A 17302-nucleotide genomic window follows, 5' to 3' on the forward strand; every position below is an offset into this window, starting at 1 on the left:
CTAGTTTGCTGTATGGGTTGCAAAACGATTAACAATTAACAATTAATGACAGTATTTTCTTTTTTGGGTGAATTATCCCTTTAATAAACAAGTGCTGAAAATGTAGCTACTGTAAGTTACTTTTCCATATTTTCATTAGCGTGACTACGTTTTGCTACCTGCTATTCTTGATCAGTTTAAGGGTGCTCTCATTCTAGAGAGCATTTAATTGGACAAAAATTTAAGACCGTGTCTTTATATATATTCAGTTTAGAAGAGAAACTTTATCATTTCCAAATGCTTCAATGTGTTAAAAGTTTATTTTGCCAACTTTTAGCAGTGCACTAGCATGCAGATGTCCTCAAAACTAACAGGCATGAAAGCCACCAAACGGACGTTTTGATTTCATGCGCTCTTTAAACCTCCTGGGCTATGAAGCAACCTCGGCGCAATAAAACTTTCCTCGGTGTACTTTTAATCACTTTGATGTTGGTAAATTTGTACAGAGCATGCATACAGAGTTCACACATGTGCACGATAAAATACAAAAAGACAAACCGCCTGTTCTTGATGAGTGATGATGCTCAAAGGTCACTGGAAAACAAAAGCAAACAAGAATTGAAAGTGGAGGATAAAAAGTTCACCAACTGTCTGCAGTCTAATCCTTCTTATCCAGGAGACAACATTCCTCCAGGGAATGTTCAGCGGTGGTAAATGAAAGAACGGTATTGACTACTTTTTTGGAAGAGGGGAAAACATTAATAGTCAGCTGAGGGCTGGTGTTGGGCCCTTACAAACATGGCAGTGCCTTATCTCATCCCCTGGGCTTCACTCTGGTCCTCCACCACTTCTATTCTGCCGAGAGCCCATAATTGCTGTATATATGCACTGTGAACAATATTTTGAAAACTGATGTGAAGGAACAAAATTCCAAAGAAGTAAGTGCTCCAAAAGAAAAGAGCACACCTATCTCTGCTAACAGTATCTGTACAACACTGGAATGCACTTTCTTCACCTGGCAAACTCTAATCGGGTTGTTTATCAGATTTATCTGGCATACTCCAATATTTGCTGCTACTGGCATCTTCCAAGAGTGTTATACACAGACACAGACATTTCCCACACTAACACACAACCCGGCTTCACTGGAAAAAAATGTGCCTGGGGTGATATTTCTGAAAAATAATACTAGGTTGCTTCTTGCATGTTTCATGGCATGCATTCATGAGTGAGTGGCGCCAAAAGTGCTTTCTCTCTGATGAATCTGGGCAATTTTATTCTGCTGGTTGTTGTATGCATCACAGCAGTTTTTAAATGAAATGTCCAGTGCCACTAAAATGTTAATCACGTCTCTATCACATTTGGATATAACGTACCAAATAAGAAAGCTTAAACCTAACTGATATTGCAAAAAAAAACAATTAAAAAAAAAAAAAACAGCATGCACTTTAAAGGTGCTGTAGGGAACTTTTGTAAAAAAATATTTTTTACATATTTGTTAAACCTGTCATTATGTCCTGACAGTAGAATATGAGACAGATAATCTGTGAAAAAATCAAGCTCCTCTGGCTCCTCCCAGTGCTCCTATTGCCATTTGCAGAAAAAACACCGCTCCCGTTAAGAATCAACCAATCAGAGCTGCGGTCCGTAACTTTGTTTGTGTTCAAAATGTAGAAAAATTTATATAATAAGCGAGTACACCATGAATCCATTTTCCAAACCGTGTTTTTAGCTTGTCCTGAATCACTAGGGTGCACCTATAATAAGTGTTTATATTCGGACTATTTTAGATTGCTTCGGGGATACCGCGGCGGAGTAACCCAGTACCTTTGTGATTCTTCATAGACATAAACAGAGAGAAGTAGTTCCGGCTACGATGTTCTTCCGCAAGACGCAAGCAGTTCTGTTTATTAACCACTAGAGCGTCAAAAGTTACCGACTGCAGCTTTAATATAAAAACATGTGCTGTTGCAAACATGCCATTTTAGTTTGCTTCTTCAAGTCTCTCAGCTTTTTTATTATATTTTTTTTATTTTTTTATTTTATTATATCTGGTGTTTCACAGGACCCCCAAATCTCAAAGGCAACGCTGTACCAGGTGCACTACAGAGCAAGTTTACTATATGGAGCTGGTTAAACAATGCAAACATAAAAATATATTTGGTGCCAATCATGCACTATGGTAAAAGTGTTTTGAAGACATAGCATAGTACAAATCTTGAAAAGTGAAGCCAGAATATTTTGATTGCCCAAGGTGACTAGATGCACTATAGGTCATAAACCCGTAATCTATTACTAGTGTTCATTTCATATTAAAGCAATAATAAATTAGATGTATAGGTGTGTTTTTGAAGTTTTAACAAAATGCAAGTTAAATGTGTATTTGTAGCAAAAAAGTGCTTGCAATACGAAATCCACTATAACTTTTAGACACACTTACAAAAACACAATTTTACAAACTGAGTTGGGTAATACAGCGTTTCTTACAAAGTATGAGAGAAGGGTGCTCCTCCGCACATGGATCAAAAAATGTGTTTTACATCCATATTTCAGATTCTTCAACATTGATCATTTTAGAAAGTTTAGAAACATTCTCACAAAGCAAAGCTAGAAGGACACAGAGCCATCCTCTCCTGAATGTTTATGTAAGACTACAATCAGACAGACATTTCTTTAATAAAACTGATAGTGTCTGTTTTGGACACATAAACAGGGGAAGGGGAATGTGTTGTTTGGACAGACTTTTATTTTTCTCTTATCTCACACACGCAAACACACACACACATTTTGCCCTGAGCAGATAGACATCAGCCCTCCACACCAGCAGAACTACTGCCAACCAGACGGACCGGCACGATAGGAGATCAGAGAAGATACTCACAGCTGTCCTCCTCCTCGGTGATGACACTGATGACGTAGCAGGCGTAGACGAAACCCAGCAGCTGAGGAGACAAACACAAACCCGTCAGTGCATCCACAGAGACAGACACACCTTTGCACATTTCCCTTTCGACTCATGTCTTTCACCTTACGTCAGTACATCATTATTCTGTAGCTAGATTTTTTTGTATTCCTGTGATTGCCTGGACAAAAATATCCTGTGATTCTAGGTGTGATGTGGGTGGTCGCCAGGGTGCTGTTATGTGTTTCGGGTAATTACGAGAGCGTTGCCTACTGGCCCAAGTTCAGAGACCCAACCCCTACGAAGGAGATTATGTTTCCACAAGTTTATTATATATTGTCCAACAAGTTAAGAATTGCTTGTGGTGTTATTTTCAATAAAAACATCCACTAAATGAATAAATGCATATGCAAATGAAAATGATTTGATGCATCATTCATGTGTGGGATTAGTTACTCACCGAAGTTTAATACTCAGCATTAGGGGTTTGTTGAAATCCCTAACCATAAGTGTGTGCAGCAGGAATAGCAGGCACATCTAATAAACCATTCATTATGAGAAACACATGGCCAATAATGCATTACTCAAAGAGACGTTAGAGAGAGTTTGACAAAGTCCTGTGCCAAGTGAACAGGGGATGGGTGTGTGTGTGTGTGTGTGTGTGTGTGTGTGTGAATGACGGGCATATTGATGTGTATGGCAGTGCCACAGAGGCAGATGGCACAGCACTGTATGAAAACACACACAGGGCAAACTCAAGTCCCAGAGAGTGGCACTATTCCAAACCAATTAATCTGTTATTGGGCAGACTGCCCACGTGCACCTACCCTGAAAAGAAAAAAAAATGCTGTGTGTCTGCATATGAACTAGAGAAAGAGAGAAAGAGATATATATCTATATGAGAGAAAGAGAGAGAGACAGAGAGAGAGAGAGAGAAATGGATACTGAAAAAAATGCAATGCCTAAATGACAGTCTATGAGGCCTGTGAGAGGCTGTGATCAAACTAAACACCACATTGCAGGTGTGACACACAATTGCATTGCAATTCAGACCTCCAATCAGCATCTATTAGACTGAAGGAGTGGTGAAATACCAACTGCATCAGAGGAAATGTCATCAACCAGACTAGTATGTTATATTCATCTTGAATCTGTTGCTCCAGGTTGCCATGTGTAGGCTAAAGGCCGTGGAAGTCAATTTTAAGCCAGTAATAAAACAGTTATATTTTTTAATTTTAAATAAGTGTTTTCTATTTGAATATGTTTTTAAATGTAATTTATTCCTGTGATCAAAGCTGTATTTTCAGCATCATTACTCCAGTCTTCAGTGTCACATGATCTTCAGAAATCATTCTGATATGCTGCCCAAGAAACATTTCTGATTATAATTACTGTCGTTAAAAACAGGTTTGCTACTTATTATTTTTTGTGGAAACTATGATTTTAAAAAAAATCAGGATTCTTTGATTGATATAAAGTTTAAAAGAACAGCATTTATTTGAAATACAAAAAGTTTTGTAACATTAAATATAATTTTGATAAACAATTTAATACATCCTTGCTCAATAAAACTAATTTCTTAAAAAAAAAAACATGAATTTTATAAATATGCATTGCTCAGGGCTCTGATCATTTTCTATTGTGATAATAACTGGCTTACTGTACATTTTCCCTTGTTCCATACAGACTACATCACACAGCAGAACAGGCTATTTATTATTCAGCTCTAAATATTAAATCCTTTGTTGAAGAGCGCTCTTACTCTGCGATCATGAGACAGACGTAACCTAAATGTATTAAATTCAAAATGAATTCTTGCTCAGGGCATCTCAGACGAAGAGATCTGACCACTCTCAGCTCAGATCCAGTGCAACACTTGAAATCACACTAATTATGCTCATTAAAAAACATAAGCTATTCAAAAGTCAAAGTCTTAAAGCCGGGACCCTCTGTTTCAGGCCTTCCTCTTCTGAGTTTCTTTCACCCCTCTGGTGAAGCGGTACAAAGTGATGCAGATTTAACCTGTTCTCTCTCCTCCTGAGAGGTTGAGTGAACGGTATTTGGGCTGTGTTTCATGGACGGATCAGTCAGGTCAAAGGGTAAAGCTGCTGTAGAGAGACAAGGTTTCTGGGTCAGTGGCCTCCATCTCCCTCAGGGTGTTTCTCATGCCAGCTAATTCAGATTTCAATCTCTCAGTCTAGCCTCTGTAATGCCTTTAATATGAATAGAAGTATCTCAAAATTGTTTTCCGTAATCATTGAGGAATCTGCCTTAAGAAATAATTCTTAAAACTCATTAAAACGGTAATATAAAAGAAAATCAACATGGTAAAATATTTGTGGCTAATTTTGTTTTGCCTGGAAATTCAGCCAATATCAAAATTCTTTAAAATATTGCCAAACTTCAGGAAACAAAAGTGTTATTTTTATATACTACTTTTCTCAGGATGATAACCATATATATATATATATATATATATATCATCCTGTTTATATAACATCATATTGAATTCTTTCAAAGGATAACCACAGTATAAATTTGGAAATTGACTATTAATTGTCTGTAATTAAAAACAGTTGTTTGTGATGAATCTTAGCTGTGTGTACGGCATTGGATGTGAATTATGACCAATTCTCTGCTTCAGAAAGAGTGAGAGACGTTGTGTGGGTATGACTGACAGATCAAACGCGGCTCTGTGCGCACGACCTGCTTCTGTCATCCCAACGTCTGTCTGATCTGGGCTCTGGTACTACACACCGAAATCATGCTCGAGTTTGAGTTCCCCTGGAAATAAAGAAGAAATCACATCACAGGCCTGAATTTCAGTTTCACAGATAACAGAGAGAGAGAGAGAGAGAGAGAGAGAGAGAGAGAGAGAGAGAGCGCTTGCATGAATTCTATGCCATATAGAAACAAAAATATCATAATGAAGCTTCAAAGTCTGAATACATATTATTTATGTCTGTAGAACAAAAAGTTGATGTTCGTTGTGAATATGTGTTCTCTAAAGAAGTCTCTTATGCTAATGGAGACTGCACTTATTTGATGAAAAATACAGTAAAATTTGAAATATTGTGTAAAATTATTACAATATAAAATCACTGTTTTTCATTTTAAGATACTTTAAAATACAATTTATTCCTGTGATGCAAAACTAAAATTTTTGCATCATTGCTCCAATCTTCAGTGTCACATGATCCTTCAGAAATCAGTTGAATATGTTGATTTATTATCAATGTTAGAAAGAGATGAGTTATTTAAAAAAAAATGTGAACGTATTATATTTTTTCAGGACTCTTTGATGAATAAAAAGTTAAAAGTTAAACATTTTTTTCGAAATATAAGTCTTTTGTAACAATATCAACTACTGTTCCAATGTTTGGGGTCAGGATTTACTTATTTATTTATTTTTATTTTTTGAAAGAAGACAATTCAAGAAGTTAAATTGATAAAAAGTGATGGCAAAGACTTAAATTGTTGCAAAAAATTATTAAGTTCAGCTAATTGCATTTAATTTCAATTTACACTATAATATATACATATATTATAATATTTTTTTTTTATGTCAAAAAAATATTCCCTTCCCTTCATACTTTAGTATAGAATGTAGCTATATTATCTCCATAATAAGTATTCCTTTAGAAGTAAAGTTTAGTAGTACTTTACAAGTGAGCCCCAGCTGGAGCATCAGTCCAAAAACTCAACTCCCATTTCTTATCTGCTCTCAAGTAGTGTTATCTACCTCTGTGTCAGCTGGCTGAAGCAGAGGGAGAGCAAAAAATAATAATAAGAGAGACTGCGGTAATACAGACCCAAAACTGTCAATGCATGTCTGAAAGATGGACACAAATCACAAAAACCTAATGTTTTGACCCAGAACATGAACATGATGTCTGACAGGGTAATTATGTACCAAAGTCACCCTGCAGTGACAGAAATGAGTCCAGCGCGCACACACACACACACACACACACACACACACACACTTCTGAAGTCTCTCTCTCTCTCCTTCACAGCCGTATCACATCTGAATCAGAGCACTCTCAACAACACTTCACAAAAGTGCTCTCGCTGCAACACACACGTACAGCACTTCACACCCACCAGATCTCAGATTAAATACCAGGCAAATATATCCCACCTGTCATGGCTGCCGAGCGGCTAAACAAACCGCCCTCAGATGTTTGCAGCTGGCCACGTCTAATCAGAAATCCACTTACATTTGTGTGTACATGAGAAGTGAATAAACCGCCGCAGGGAGCGAAGGGAGACACTTTGAAGTGAAACTTTTCTTAATCATGGTCTCAGACGTGAACTCAGCAACAGTCGGATCGGCGGAAAAACAAGCTGAATTTGTGATAACGCTGCAGATTTGAACGTGACCCTTTTTTTAAAGTGTGTTTGGGTGCTGAAGGAAAATGAGCAGGAGTTCACCCAGGAATCATACATTTCATATCATACACTGCTTGTTGCTTAATATGTAAAATGTTTAAAAATGTGCCATTTTGAAGCTCTATCTCATGCCAATACCTAGAGAATAATTTATTAATATTTATTATTATTTTTATTAATAGTAGAAAAAGCAGTAATTAGTAATAATATAGTGATTCTATTTCATAAATGTCAATTGAAAGAAATAGTAAAAAAAAACTTTGTTTTGGACAGTTTTCTTTTGAAATGATGCCGCGTCAGTTTTACTTTGTGGCCTCAATGCAATACTAAACTTTGCAACAACATCAAAAAACTTTTTGAATCTCAAGTAGATATTCGCTCCCTGGGGAAGAGAGCATGATGGGAAAGGAAGTGATGAATTCCCATACCTTCCTGACTAGATATTCTTCTCTGTCTGAAGCTGAAACTGCCTTATCTTAACTTCAGTGCTTTACTGAACAGAGAAGCAACTGAGATATGAGAGGAAGAGGTGTCAGATGAGAAAAAAAAGAGGGAAAACAGCAAGAGACAAAGATGGAAGAGGAATGAACTCATCCACCCACCTATGCTGATAAAACAGAAAACTGAGTGAAAACTGAGACGCATACTAGTTATGACACCACTACTGTTTTTCTTTAAAAGAATGGTGAGTTAAAGAATGTGCTTAACCTTCAAAATATATTGACTGTCAAACTAAATATTTTACAAATTTATTTTCATTTGGTTCATATTTGCAATCCCATTACTAACTTTGGAACATTCATTTGTAAAAAACATTAATTCAAATTAAATAGACAACATGTATAATATAATATAATATAATATAATATAATATAATATAATATAATATAATATAATATAATATAATCATGCCAAACTAGTCTGTAAATAAATAACTGCATTTGTGCACAGATATTTAAAGAAAGGTAATCATGGCAGACCAAAGTGGTCAAATAAATAAATCCGTCATTGAGAGTTAAAAGTGTAATCCCAGAAAGAAGGATGCTGAAGAATGAAAAACAGAAGAGCGGGTCGCATCTGAAGGGCGATGTTTATGAGTTCTCCGCACAGGTAGCTCCCTCATGAGTTACACTAATGAGGAAAGCAGATGGTGCTCACACACACACACACACACACCTCTCAGTTGTCACAGAGGGAGGGATTTACATAGCTCTGCTAATGACTCTTTCAGTTGTTCACTTGTCATCTCAGGTGTGTGTCCTGCTCTACTCTCTGACTGTCCTCCTGTGATCAAATTCTCAGAAGCATGAGAAGAAGTCTTTTTGATAGTGACCTAGTTTAAAGTCTGAAGTCACACACACACACACACACACACACGTCTCAGAAATGTTTATAGAGCATCTGGCACGACTCACTTGCTCTATCATTTGCTCTCTCAATCCTGAGCAACAAAACAATTTGTCTCAGGTGACAAACCTCTCTCCCAATGTTGCCCACTTCACCAGCCATATTACTCCCAAATATATTAATTTGTTTAGTTGGTTAGTTAGTGTGAATATCAGTGTTGTCAAACAATTTATTATTAATCGCATCCAAAATGAAAGTTTTTGTTTGCATAATATATGTGTGTGTACTGTGTATATTATGCGTATATAAATACACATACATACAGTATATATATATATTTTTTCAATATTTACATGTCTATATTTACATTCATTTAATTGATATAATAGATAAATATATTTAATATATGAAAAAAAAACATCTGAAATGTAAACATGCATGTGTGTGTATTTATATATACATAATAAATAAACAGTACACACAAATATATTATGCGAACAAAGACTTATTTTGGAAGCAAATGTATTTTTATTTTTATTTTCAGTGAGTCAAGACGTAGTCAAGAAGTCTGAATTCATAATACTACTAATTATAATAATTATATACTTAACTTAAAATGATTTAGAGCAATTAAGATACAGTATCACATTTGAGATGCAAGATTCTATTACAGTATTTTTTCTTCAATACAGTAATATTTCTTCTGCAATGATAATGCAAAAAAAATATTTAATTTAATTTCTTCCGCCAAAATCTTTTTTCTCTCTTAATGAATGAATTCATTCATTCATTCAAACCTGGTTGAGAGATTCACATGGCCCTTTAGCCATCTTCTCATTTTTCTGAGCATTGTAGCACTTCATTTTCAAACTGTGGTGACAAGACCACAAGCGGAGTACTTTGGGCGCTGGAGATAAAGATCTGTTTCCCTCTCACTAATCTCTTTATTCCCATTGAAGAAGCCTGTAGAAACTTGACAGGAGTGTGTGCTCCTGCAGACCACTTTGTTCAGCGCTCAGCGTGAAGTTATCAGTTCATTGTTTGAGCATAAGCAGATAATCATCATCACTCTGAATCAGCTTCCAGCTCTCCTAACCTACACTGAACCAGTTTTTAGTTTGAAATACAAACCTTTTGTAAAAATATATATGTCTTTACTGTCACTTTTGATCAATTTAATGTATCCTTGCTGAATTAAAGTATGAATTTATTAAAACAGCGCATGCTTGTAGCCCGGCTGACACAGAAGAGCGCAGGCAGTTCGACTGATGTAGAGACACAGAGGAGATCGTTGACAAAGGAATTGTTGAATAAAGGCATTATTTTTGTTTTATTTGCATACAAAAAGTATTCTCGTCGCTTCATAACGTTATAGTTGAACCACTGATGGCAGACGGACTATTCTGACGATGTCTTTCGTACTTTTCTGGACCTTGACACTGTTATTTACTTGGCAGTCCATGGGACAGTCACAAGCCTCCCGGTTTTCATCCAAAATATCTAACATTTTGAACCGAAGACAAACAAAGCTTTTACGGGTTTGGAACAACATGGGGGTAAGTGATATATATATATATATATATATATGTGTGTGTGTGTGTGTGTGTGTGTGTGTGTGTGTGTATTTACGTAAATACTAACTTTTATTGAATTGAATAATCGATTAAATGATTTGACTTTAATCGATTATTCAATTTAGCCCTATTATATTATATTATATTATATTATATTATATTATATTATATTATATTATATTATATTATATTATATTATATTATATATTGTACTGGTGTTTGCAGATGCCACTTGGTTTCATATTTTGGCGTTTTCTCTATCTAAGATTGCAATAAGATTCAGAAATTATAAGGGTGGCTTAAGTCCAAATACGTTTGAAGGCCACTGTCCACAGCGCATTTAAATCAGTAAAACAAATCCCTTTTTAGAAAATGAGCTCACAGTCTTTGTGCTTGCTGCCTGCTGATTATAATCCACTGAGTTTACCCAACTAACCCTGGAGCATTGCCAGACCTCAACTCAAGAGGCCACTTCAGCACAACAGCAGGGCTTCAGGACTCAGACACATGCACACAGTGTGCAGGCTACACTTTAGTCTGCTGTGGCTTTAAAGGACTGGTTAATCATGTACAGAGACAGCCAATGATTTCCTACAGTAATGAAAAAGCACCATTAGGATGAATGCATGTCTGGAAAAAAATGTGCATTATGGGACGCTTTTAGTTATGCCATGTAGCAAACATACACATATAGTAAGTCTACATATAGTGTGTGGAGACCATAAATTAGAGTAAAAACAGGGTATTTGGACTGTTGAAGGAACATGCTTTAGCTTTTCTGCATGACATGGCGTATTTGTTTGTGTGTGTAGGTGCATGTGTTTGGAGTGACTTACAGAGATAAGGATTTGGAAGCTGCTGTGCAGGACTTCAATGTACTGGTACTCCAGCAGGCAGCCCATGATGGATATATAGGACTGAGTGTCTGCACTGCGGTCTCCGCTGGCGGGGATCTCTCTTCGGACACAGCCTGGCCCGTGCTCGCTCCACCAGGAGTGGTGTGCCGAGATGTTAAATGTCAAGAGGTCGCTGTCCTAAAACGACAGAGAGGAGGAGCTGTCATCAGCCTCAGCCGCATGTCAATATAAAGGATGAGGGAGCGAGTGACAGAGAGGCTGCACGCTGTAAAGCATGCATGCATAATTTAACACGGAGCTGACAAAGAATCTGTTCCATAGACATGAGAGAGGGAGGAAAGACACGTATAAATACAAAAGATGGAGAAAGCATACTATCGCTTTCAATATGCGTTCATTGTATATTTGTTGTGGTCATATTTATGACTGATTTTACACATTAAATCTAATAAATTAGGTAAAATTGTAGTGTGTTAAGCGCTAGTTAACCACACAAGCAATTGTTTTCTGTGGTTACATATTGTATACACACACTTAAAAAGAACATCTCCATTATGTGGTTAAATCTCTCACATTATAATCTCTCACATCAATTACTAGCAATTAGGGCCATGCAGTTTATGACAGTGTATTTTGGCAATGTACAATTAACCAACGCTGTGAATTTTGTGAGGATTTATTAGGATAAACATAAAACCGTTACCATGCCAGTAGGTCACATTTATGTGCATTTATTATTATATGCATTTTTACCGGTCTAGATAAATAAAATAAGTTATAAATCACATAAATAATAGACAAATTTTTTTTTTACAATTTCTTCTCAAAAATGTTGATGTTTGCAACTGTGCTGCACAAGAAAAACATGTATATAAATATCTACATATTTTTATCTACATATCTACAGCACATGTGGACAAAATAGAAAATACAAAAAAAAAAAAACCTTAAACAAGCACTTTAAAGGCATTTCAGGGCAATGACATAAATCTCAGGAAATATATCAAACATCATAAAAGTGTTGACAATATTACAAGCTATGGCTCAGCCCTATTATCAGTTTGTGCAACAGCTTGTTCAGCAATACTATCTTACAACATTTCTTTCCATTTAAAATAAAAATAAAAAATTGACTCTCAATTCCCATATTACTGCAAATAAAGAAAATAATTCTGTTCGCCTCTGTTCACACAGTTGTCAAGGTGTCTGGTCTTTGTTTCCCTGGGTGTCCACTAGTGGTCTCACTTCCCCATAGAGTCACCCCACTGCAGGCACTACATTTCACTTTACATTTGAATTAAATTTCATTTAATTGCACTCAGGTGTCTTCACTTTTATCGTCATTATCCTGTCCTGTCTATTTAAACTGGTCTGTTTTCTGTCTGTGTCATGGAGTCCTTATTTTCCGTCGCCTGGTTTCCTCGTGTTCCTTCGAGTTTCTTGTTTCCTGTTTGTTTGTTTCTAGACTGATTTTTGGTTATGACCCCCTGCTTGTTTTGATTCAGATTTTTGGATTAACCAATAAACACACACTGCTCTTGGATCTCTCGTCTCCTGTGTCCCGATCGTTACAGAAGGACTCCATCCGATCAGATCCAGCGGTGTGGGATTTTGTCTCCGTTCCCCAGCCAGCATGAAGGAGTGGAGGAGAAGATTCATTAAATTAACCACCCTCCGTCAAAGGGGGAATGAGGTGAGTGGTGTGGCACAAGAGTTCTGGACCTTGTCGGTGGGGTTGGGATATAATGATGAGGCCTTGAAAGACTTTTTTAACGTCTGTTTAGACAACCCCGTTCAGGAGAGGGAAAAGAATGAGCTGGAGCCTTGGATTTTTTTGGGGTTCATACTATACCTGCAAAATCGGTCTCTCTCACTGGGATTGCCGACCCTAGACCGGTGTTTACAGACAGGAGGACCACCAGCCCAGCGCCAAGGCACAAGTTGGCTGCCGGCACAGCGCCATGGCACAAGATGACAGACAACAAAGCCTTGTCCCTTCATCACGGTAATTGCACACCTGTTAATTGCACTCAGGTGTCTTCACTTTTATCGTCATTATCCTGTCCTGTCTATTAAAACCGGTGTGTTTTCTGTCTGTGTCATGGAGTCCTTATTTTCCGTCACCTGATTTCCTCGTGTTCCTTCGAGTTTCTTGTTTCCTGTTTGCTTGTTTCTGGACCGATTTTTGGTTATGACCCCCTGCTTGTTTTGATTCAGATTTTTGGATTACCCAATAAACACGCACTGCTCTTGGATCTCTCGTCTCCTGTGTCCCGATCGTTACAACAGTCCTTAACCTGAACGCTGAACGCGTGAAAGTGCTGTGAAACACAAGTGTCGCCTCAGAGTCATGTGTCTGTGTTGCAATTGTTCCTCAAACGCTCAAGGATACGTGTACATCAGATGTAATTGATTCTGTCAATCCACACAGTTCTCAGGCTGTGTGAGATGAATGACACTTGTCAAAATGAAAACGTATGGACTTTTCTATGCTTATTAGAGAGGAACCTGTCCTTGACCTCTTTCTGGCTAATGGAGACACAGAGGCATTTGTCCCCTTTATCATCTGCAGGCATTATCATTATACGCATCACTATATGTCACTGAGAAGAGTGTGTGTTTGCATGTTCAGAGAGGGGGTCGATTCAGACCGTCCTGTCCCGTATTTAATCACAGCCACAGTGTGAGACTGACAGCCACAGCCTGCGGCCACGCATGAGAGGACAACCCCACCAAAACACCTCAATCACGCAGACAGAGAGATAGAAAGAGAGCATGTTTCATAAAGTGCCAAACCACTTAATATGCCTTTCCTCTTCAGTGAAACTACATGTCTCATGTTCAGGGAGTTAATATGGTTCTCCATTATCTGAATGTGATGGATTAATTCCACATTCATGTTGTGTCAGAATTATCGTAATTAAGAGATGACAACTCTGAGCGCTTTGAGTCTTATTAGTTTCCATGGCAGTGCTCACAGCCATCATAGATTCATGTGCGGTTTTGTTGTTGATGACAGCAAAATACTTTAAGACAAGAAGATTAAAGATCAAAGAATCAGCACGGTAGAAAAGTTTACAATTAATATTCGTATTAAAATAGTCACTTTTTTCCCCTGGATCATCGGACGGACATGATTAACACCGCAAGGCATACAGATAGAAAAACATGATAAACACACTGAGACAGACAGAAAAACATGATAAGCACTGTGAGAGAGAGACACTATAAACACACTGACAGACTGACGGACAGATAAACAGATATGAAACACATTACAAGACAAACAGATTTGATAAACACTGAGACGGCAGACAGAGAGACAGACAGATATACATAGAATCTAATGTCAGACTGTTTCATTCATCTCATCACTGTCTAATCATAATCAGTCTTACAGTAGGGGGTCCTCAGTGCAGCATCATATTATCATATGGTGTGTCACTTGCTGTGTGACAGTAGAGACATCAGTGAGATATATTTTGAGTTGTTTCATTGAGGCATGTGGTGGGCCGTGTTAATACAGGGGTTGCATGAAAAAGGCTGAATAATGAGGAGCAGGTGGCAGAGGGTCGGACTCGGGGCATTAACACGACAGATGGACACACAGCACTCCCTCACCGCTACATATGGACAGCAGGAGGACAAGCAGCTAATGGAGAAAACACACACACACACATATAAACACACAGAGACAGAAGAGAAAGGATCAATGCGCAAACTTGCTGCTTTCTGGACAGCAGATCTGTCTGAATCAGCTCATGAATATTCATGCATAGACTTTATCGAGGTGAGGGGGGTTTTGGGGGAAGGGTGTCCCACCTGTGACAGCACAGGAAAGAAAAGGGAGGGAGTGACGGAGCGTGACTGTGTGAGACAGAGGAAGAAGAGGATGAGGATGAAAGAGAAATAAAACCCCACAGAATTCAAGGTAGCATATAAATGTGACTGAGCACATGCGCATCAAATAAATGAATAAATAAGCACAGAAAATGCTTGCCATATCTTTTGTTGTTAACGTCCAAGGCCATGAGTCCAATTCCACGACTTTAATATTAGCAAAGAACAAAACTAAGAAGATTCAAATAAATACATGAATCTAACAACATTTAATACATATAAGGGTGGATTGTGCTGAACGCATTATGTTTTGTGGGATGAATCAATGGCTGCTGAGCTATTGAAATTCAAGAGACACTAAGAGACCAAGCACTCAAACCAAAAGAAAAAGCCTGTTGAGAGGTTTCCAAGTAAGATATATAAGAAACATATGAATAAACTACTGTTTAAAACTGTGGATTTGGTAGGATATTTGAATGTTTTTGAAAGAAGTCTCGTGTTCATCAAGGTTGCAGTTATTTGATCAATATTGTGCAATTCAAAACAACTCTTTTCTATACATATATATTTTAATATGTATTGTACTTCTGTGATGCAGAGCTGAATTTTCAGCACCATTACTCCAGTCTTTGATTTAATCAATTACATTTAAAATAAACGAAAACAAGAGCATTTATTTGAAACAGAAATCTTCTGTAACATTGCAAATGTCTTTATGATCGATTTAACTCTTCCTTGCTGGATTAAGAATTTTGTATCGTAAACAATTTCGATACTGGGTTGCCTCTCCACTTGATGTCCAATGTTAAATCTGGATTTTGAAGCAAAACCGTTTAAGAAACATCCTCTAAGCAAGTATGCAGAACATTCTTACAGACTCCAATAGTGACCGTCTTTTTACTGAGGAGGGTGTAATAATCTGATTGGTTAATTACAGGGGGGGGGGGGAAGAGTACTTTATGTTCTGCTTGATAAAAATCATGGTTACCCAAACCCAGTATTTCCTTAGTATGAATTCTGTATGCGTTCTGATGTTTTCTGGACAAATATTTCCTTTGTCCTGGGATAAAATGAGTCATTTGTCACATGCAGCTGCGACAATTGTGGAAAAGGTTCATTTTGACAGAACTGCAGTTCATTATACAAGTACCAGATTAACTCCTCATGCATCTGCACGCAGACTTTAATATGTTCTTGTGCAATCTCACTCCACCTTCTGAAAGCGAATAAGAGCTTTTCATTGTGGGAACAAGAAATCTGAGTCCAGGAAACAGGCCAAGCAGGAGTCATTAACAAGCGCCCACAGAGAGAGGAGAATGTGTAAATTATACAGCAAGCTTGTTTCTCACTGTGCTAATACACTAGGGGCTAAATGTTTGAGTCCATGACCTGTTAGCACATGTAGACAGAAGTGTATCATAGGATGGGTTCGGGACAACACAATTACTTGCTATAATTTTCCAAAAGGCTTTCATCTGAATTCATTTCCTCCACACCGTTGTTTAATGTGCCAGTTTTTGGTGTTTAGGGCAACCTAAGTGTAAGACACAAAGCTCTGGCACTTCTAAATAAAGTTTAAGACAGTCTGTAAAAACATAAATGGCCCCATTTAGCTGTAAAACAGGGTGATTAAAATGCCTCGTACCTTGTACATTGACGGCTGACCCATGTGTAACTTTAGATGGGAATCTCTCTTACCTTTGATAGACCTCCAACATCCAGGTAGAAGCAGATGAGAAAGACATTCCAGGCCACCCACAGCGCTGTCCACACAGTATACTGTCAACAAGATGGACAATCATTACTCCAACAATTCATTCCAACATTCACACATAGGCTAAACTGGCATGGACACATTTACTGTTGCTCAATTAAGCTTCACGGACAAAATCCACCCATTTCAATGGGAATCTGCACATTTGGCAATTTGGTGTGAGGATGGAAAACATCCCAAAGCAGATTTCTCTCATGTTCAAGTTGATCTTATGAATTTGCAGAGCTGACCAACCTGAAAGCTGATTTGTTTGAAAGTGACTTCTGTGTGAGCTGTACTTTTTACATCTTCACACTATTGACAATTGACAATGTGTTTATTTTGCCCACTAAATTTCAATGAAACATCGCTAATGTGGCCACAGTATTAGAAACTTCAGTAAAATATACGACACAAATGCACTTTGTTAATGTGAAAGAAAAAAAAAAAACTATTGTTTTTTCTCAGGTATTTTACCGGTGTTTTAGGGTTAAAGGAAAAGCTTATAAACTTGACAGAAAACGTAATTTTCTGCCAGGACATTTTCCATTTTTCTATAGATTTTTTTCCCCCGTAAACTGTATGTTATGATACATAACATACAGCCCTAAAGGCATTGTTGACTGAAAAAAATACACGTGGTTATATTATTTACTTA

The 17302-nt window shown here is 37.5% G+C and overlaps 1 protein-coding gene across 3 annotated transcripts in view; it reads right to left on the reverse strand.

The window, feature by feature from the left end:
- Positions 1 to 17302, reverse strand: part of LOC128011308 (sodium/potassium-transporting ATPase subunit beta-1-interacting protein 3) — a 48479-nt gene that overhangs the window by 8551 nt on the left and 22626 nt on the right. For all 3 annotated transcript variants that reach the window (XM_052593549.1, XM_052593551.1, XM_052593550.1), the window contains exons 3-5: positions 16590 to 16670; positions 11031 to 11228; positions 2861 to 2921 (exon numbers count right to left, since the gene is read on the reverse strand). In XM_052593549.1, the coding sequence (XP_052449509.1) occupies positions 2861 to 2921; positions 11031 to 11228; positions 16590 to 16670 (340 nt within the window). The remainder of the gene's footprint in view (positions 1 to 2860; positions 2922 to 11030; positions 11229 to 16589; positions 16671 to 17302) is intronic.

This window comes from Carassius gibelio, chromosome B23 (assembly GCF_023724105.1).
Source record: "Carassius gibelio isolate Cgi1373 ecotype wild population from Czech Republic chromosome B23, carGib1.2-hapl.c, whole genome shotgun sequence".
Lineage (NCBI taxonomy): Eukaryota > Metazoa > Chordata > Actinopteri > Cypriniformes > Cyprinidae > Carassius > Carassius gibelio.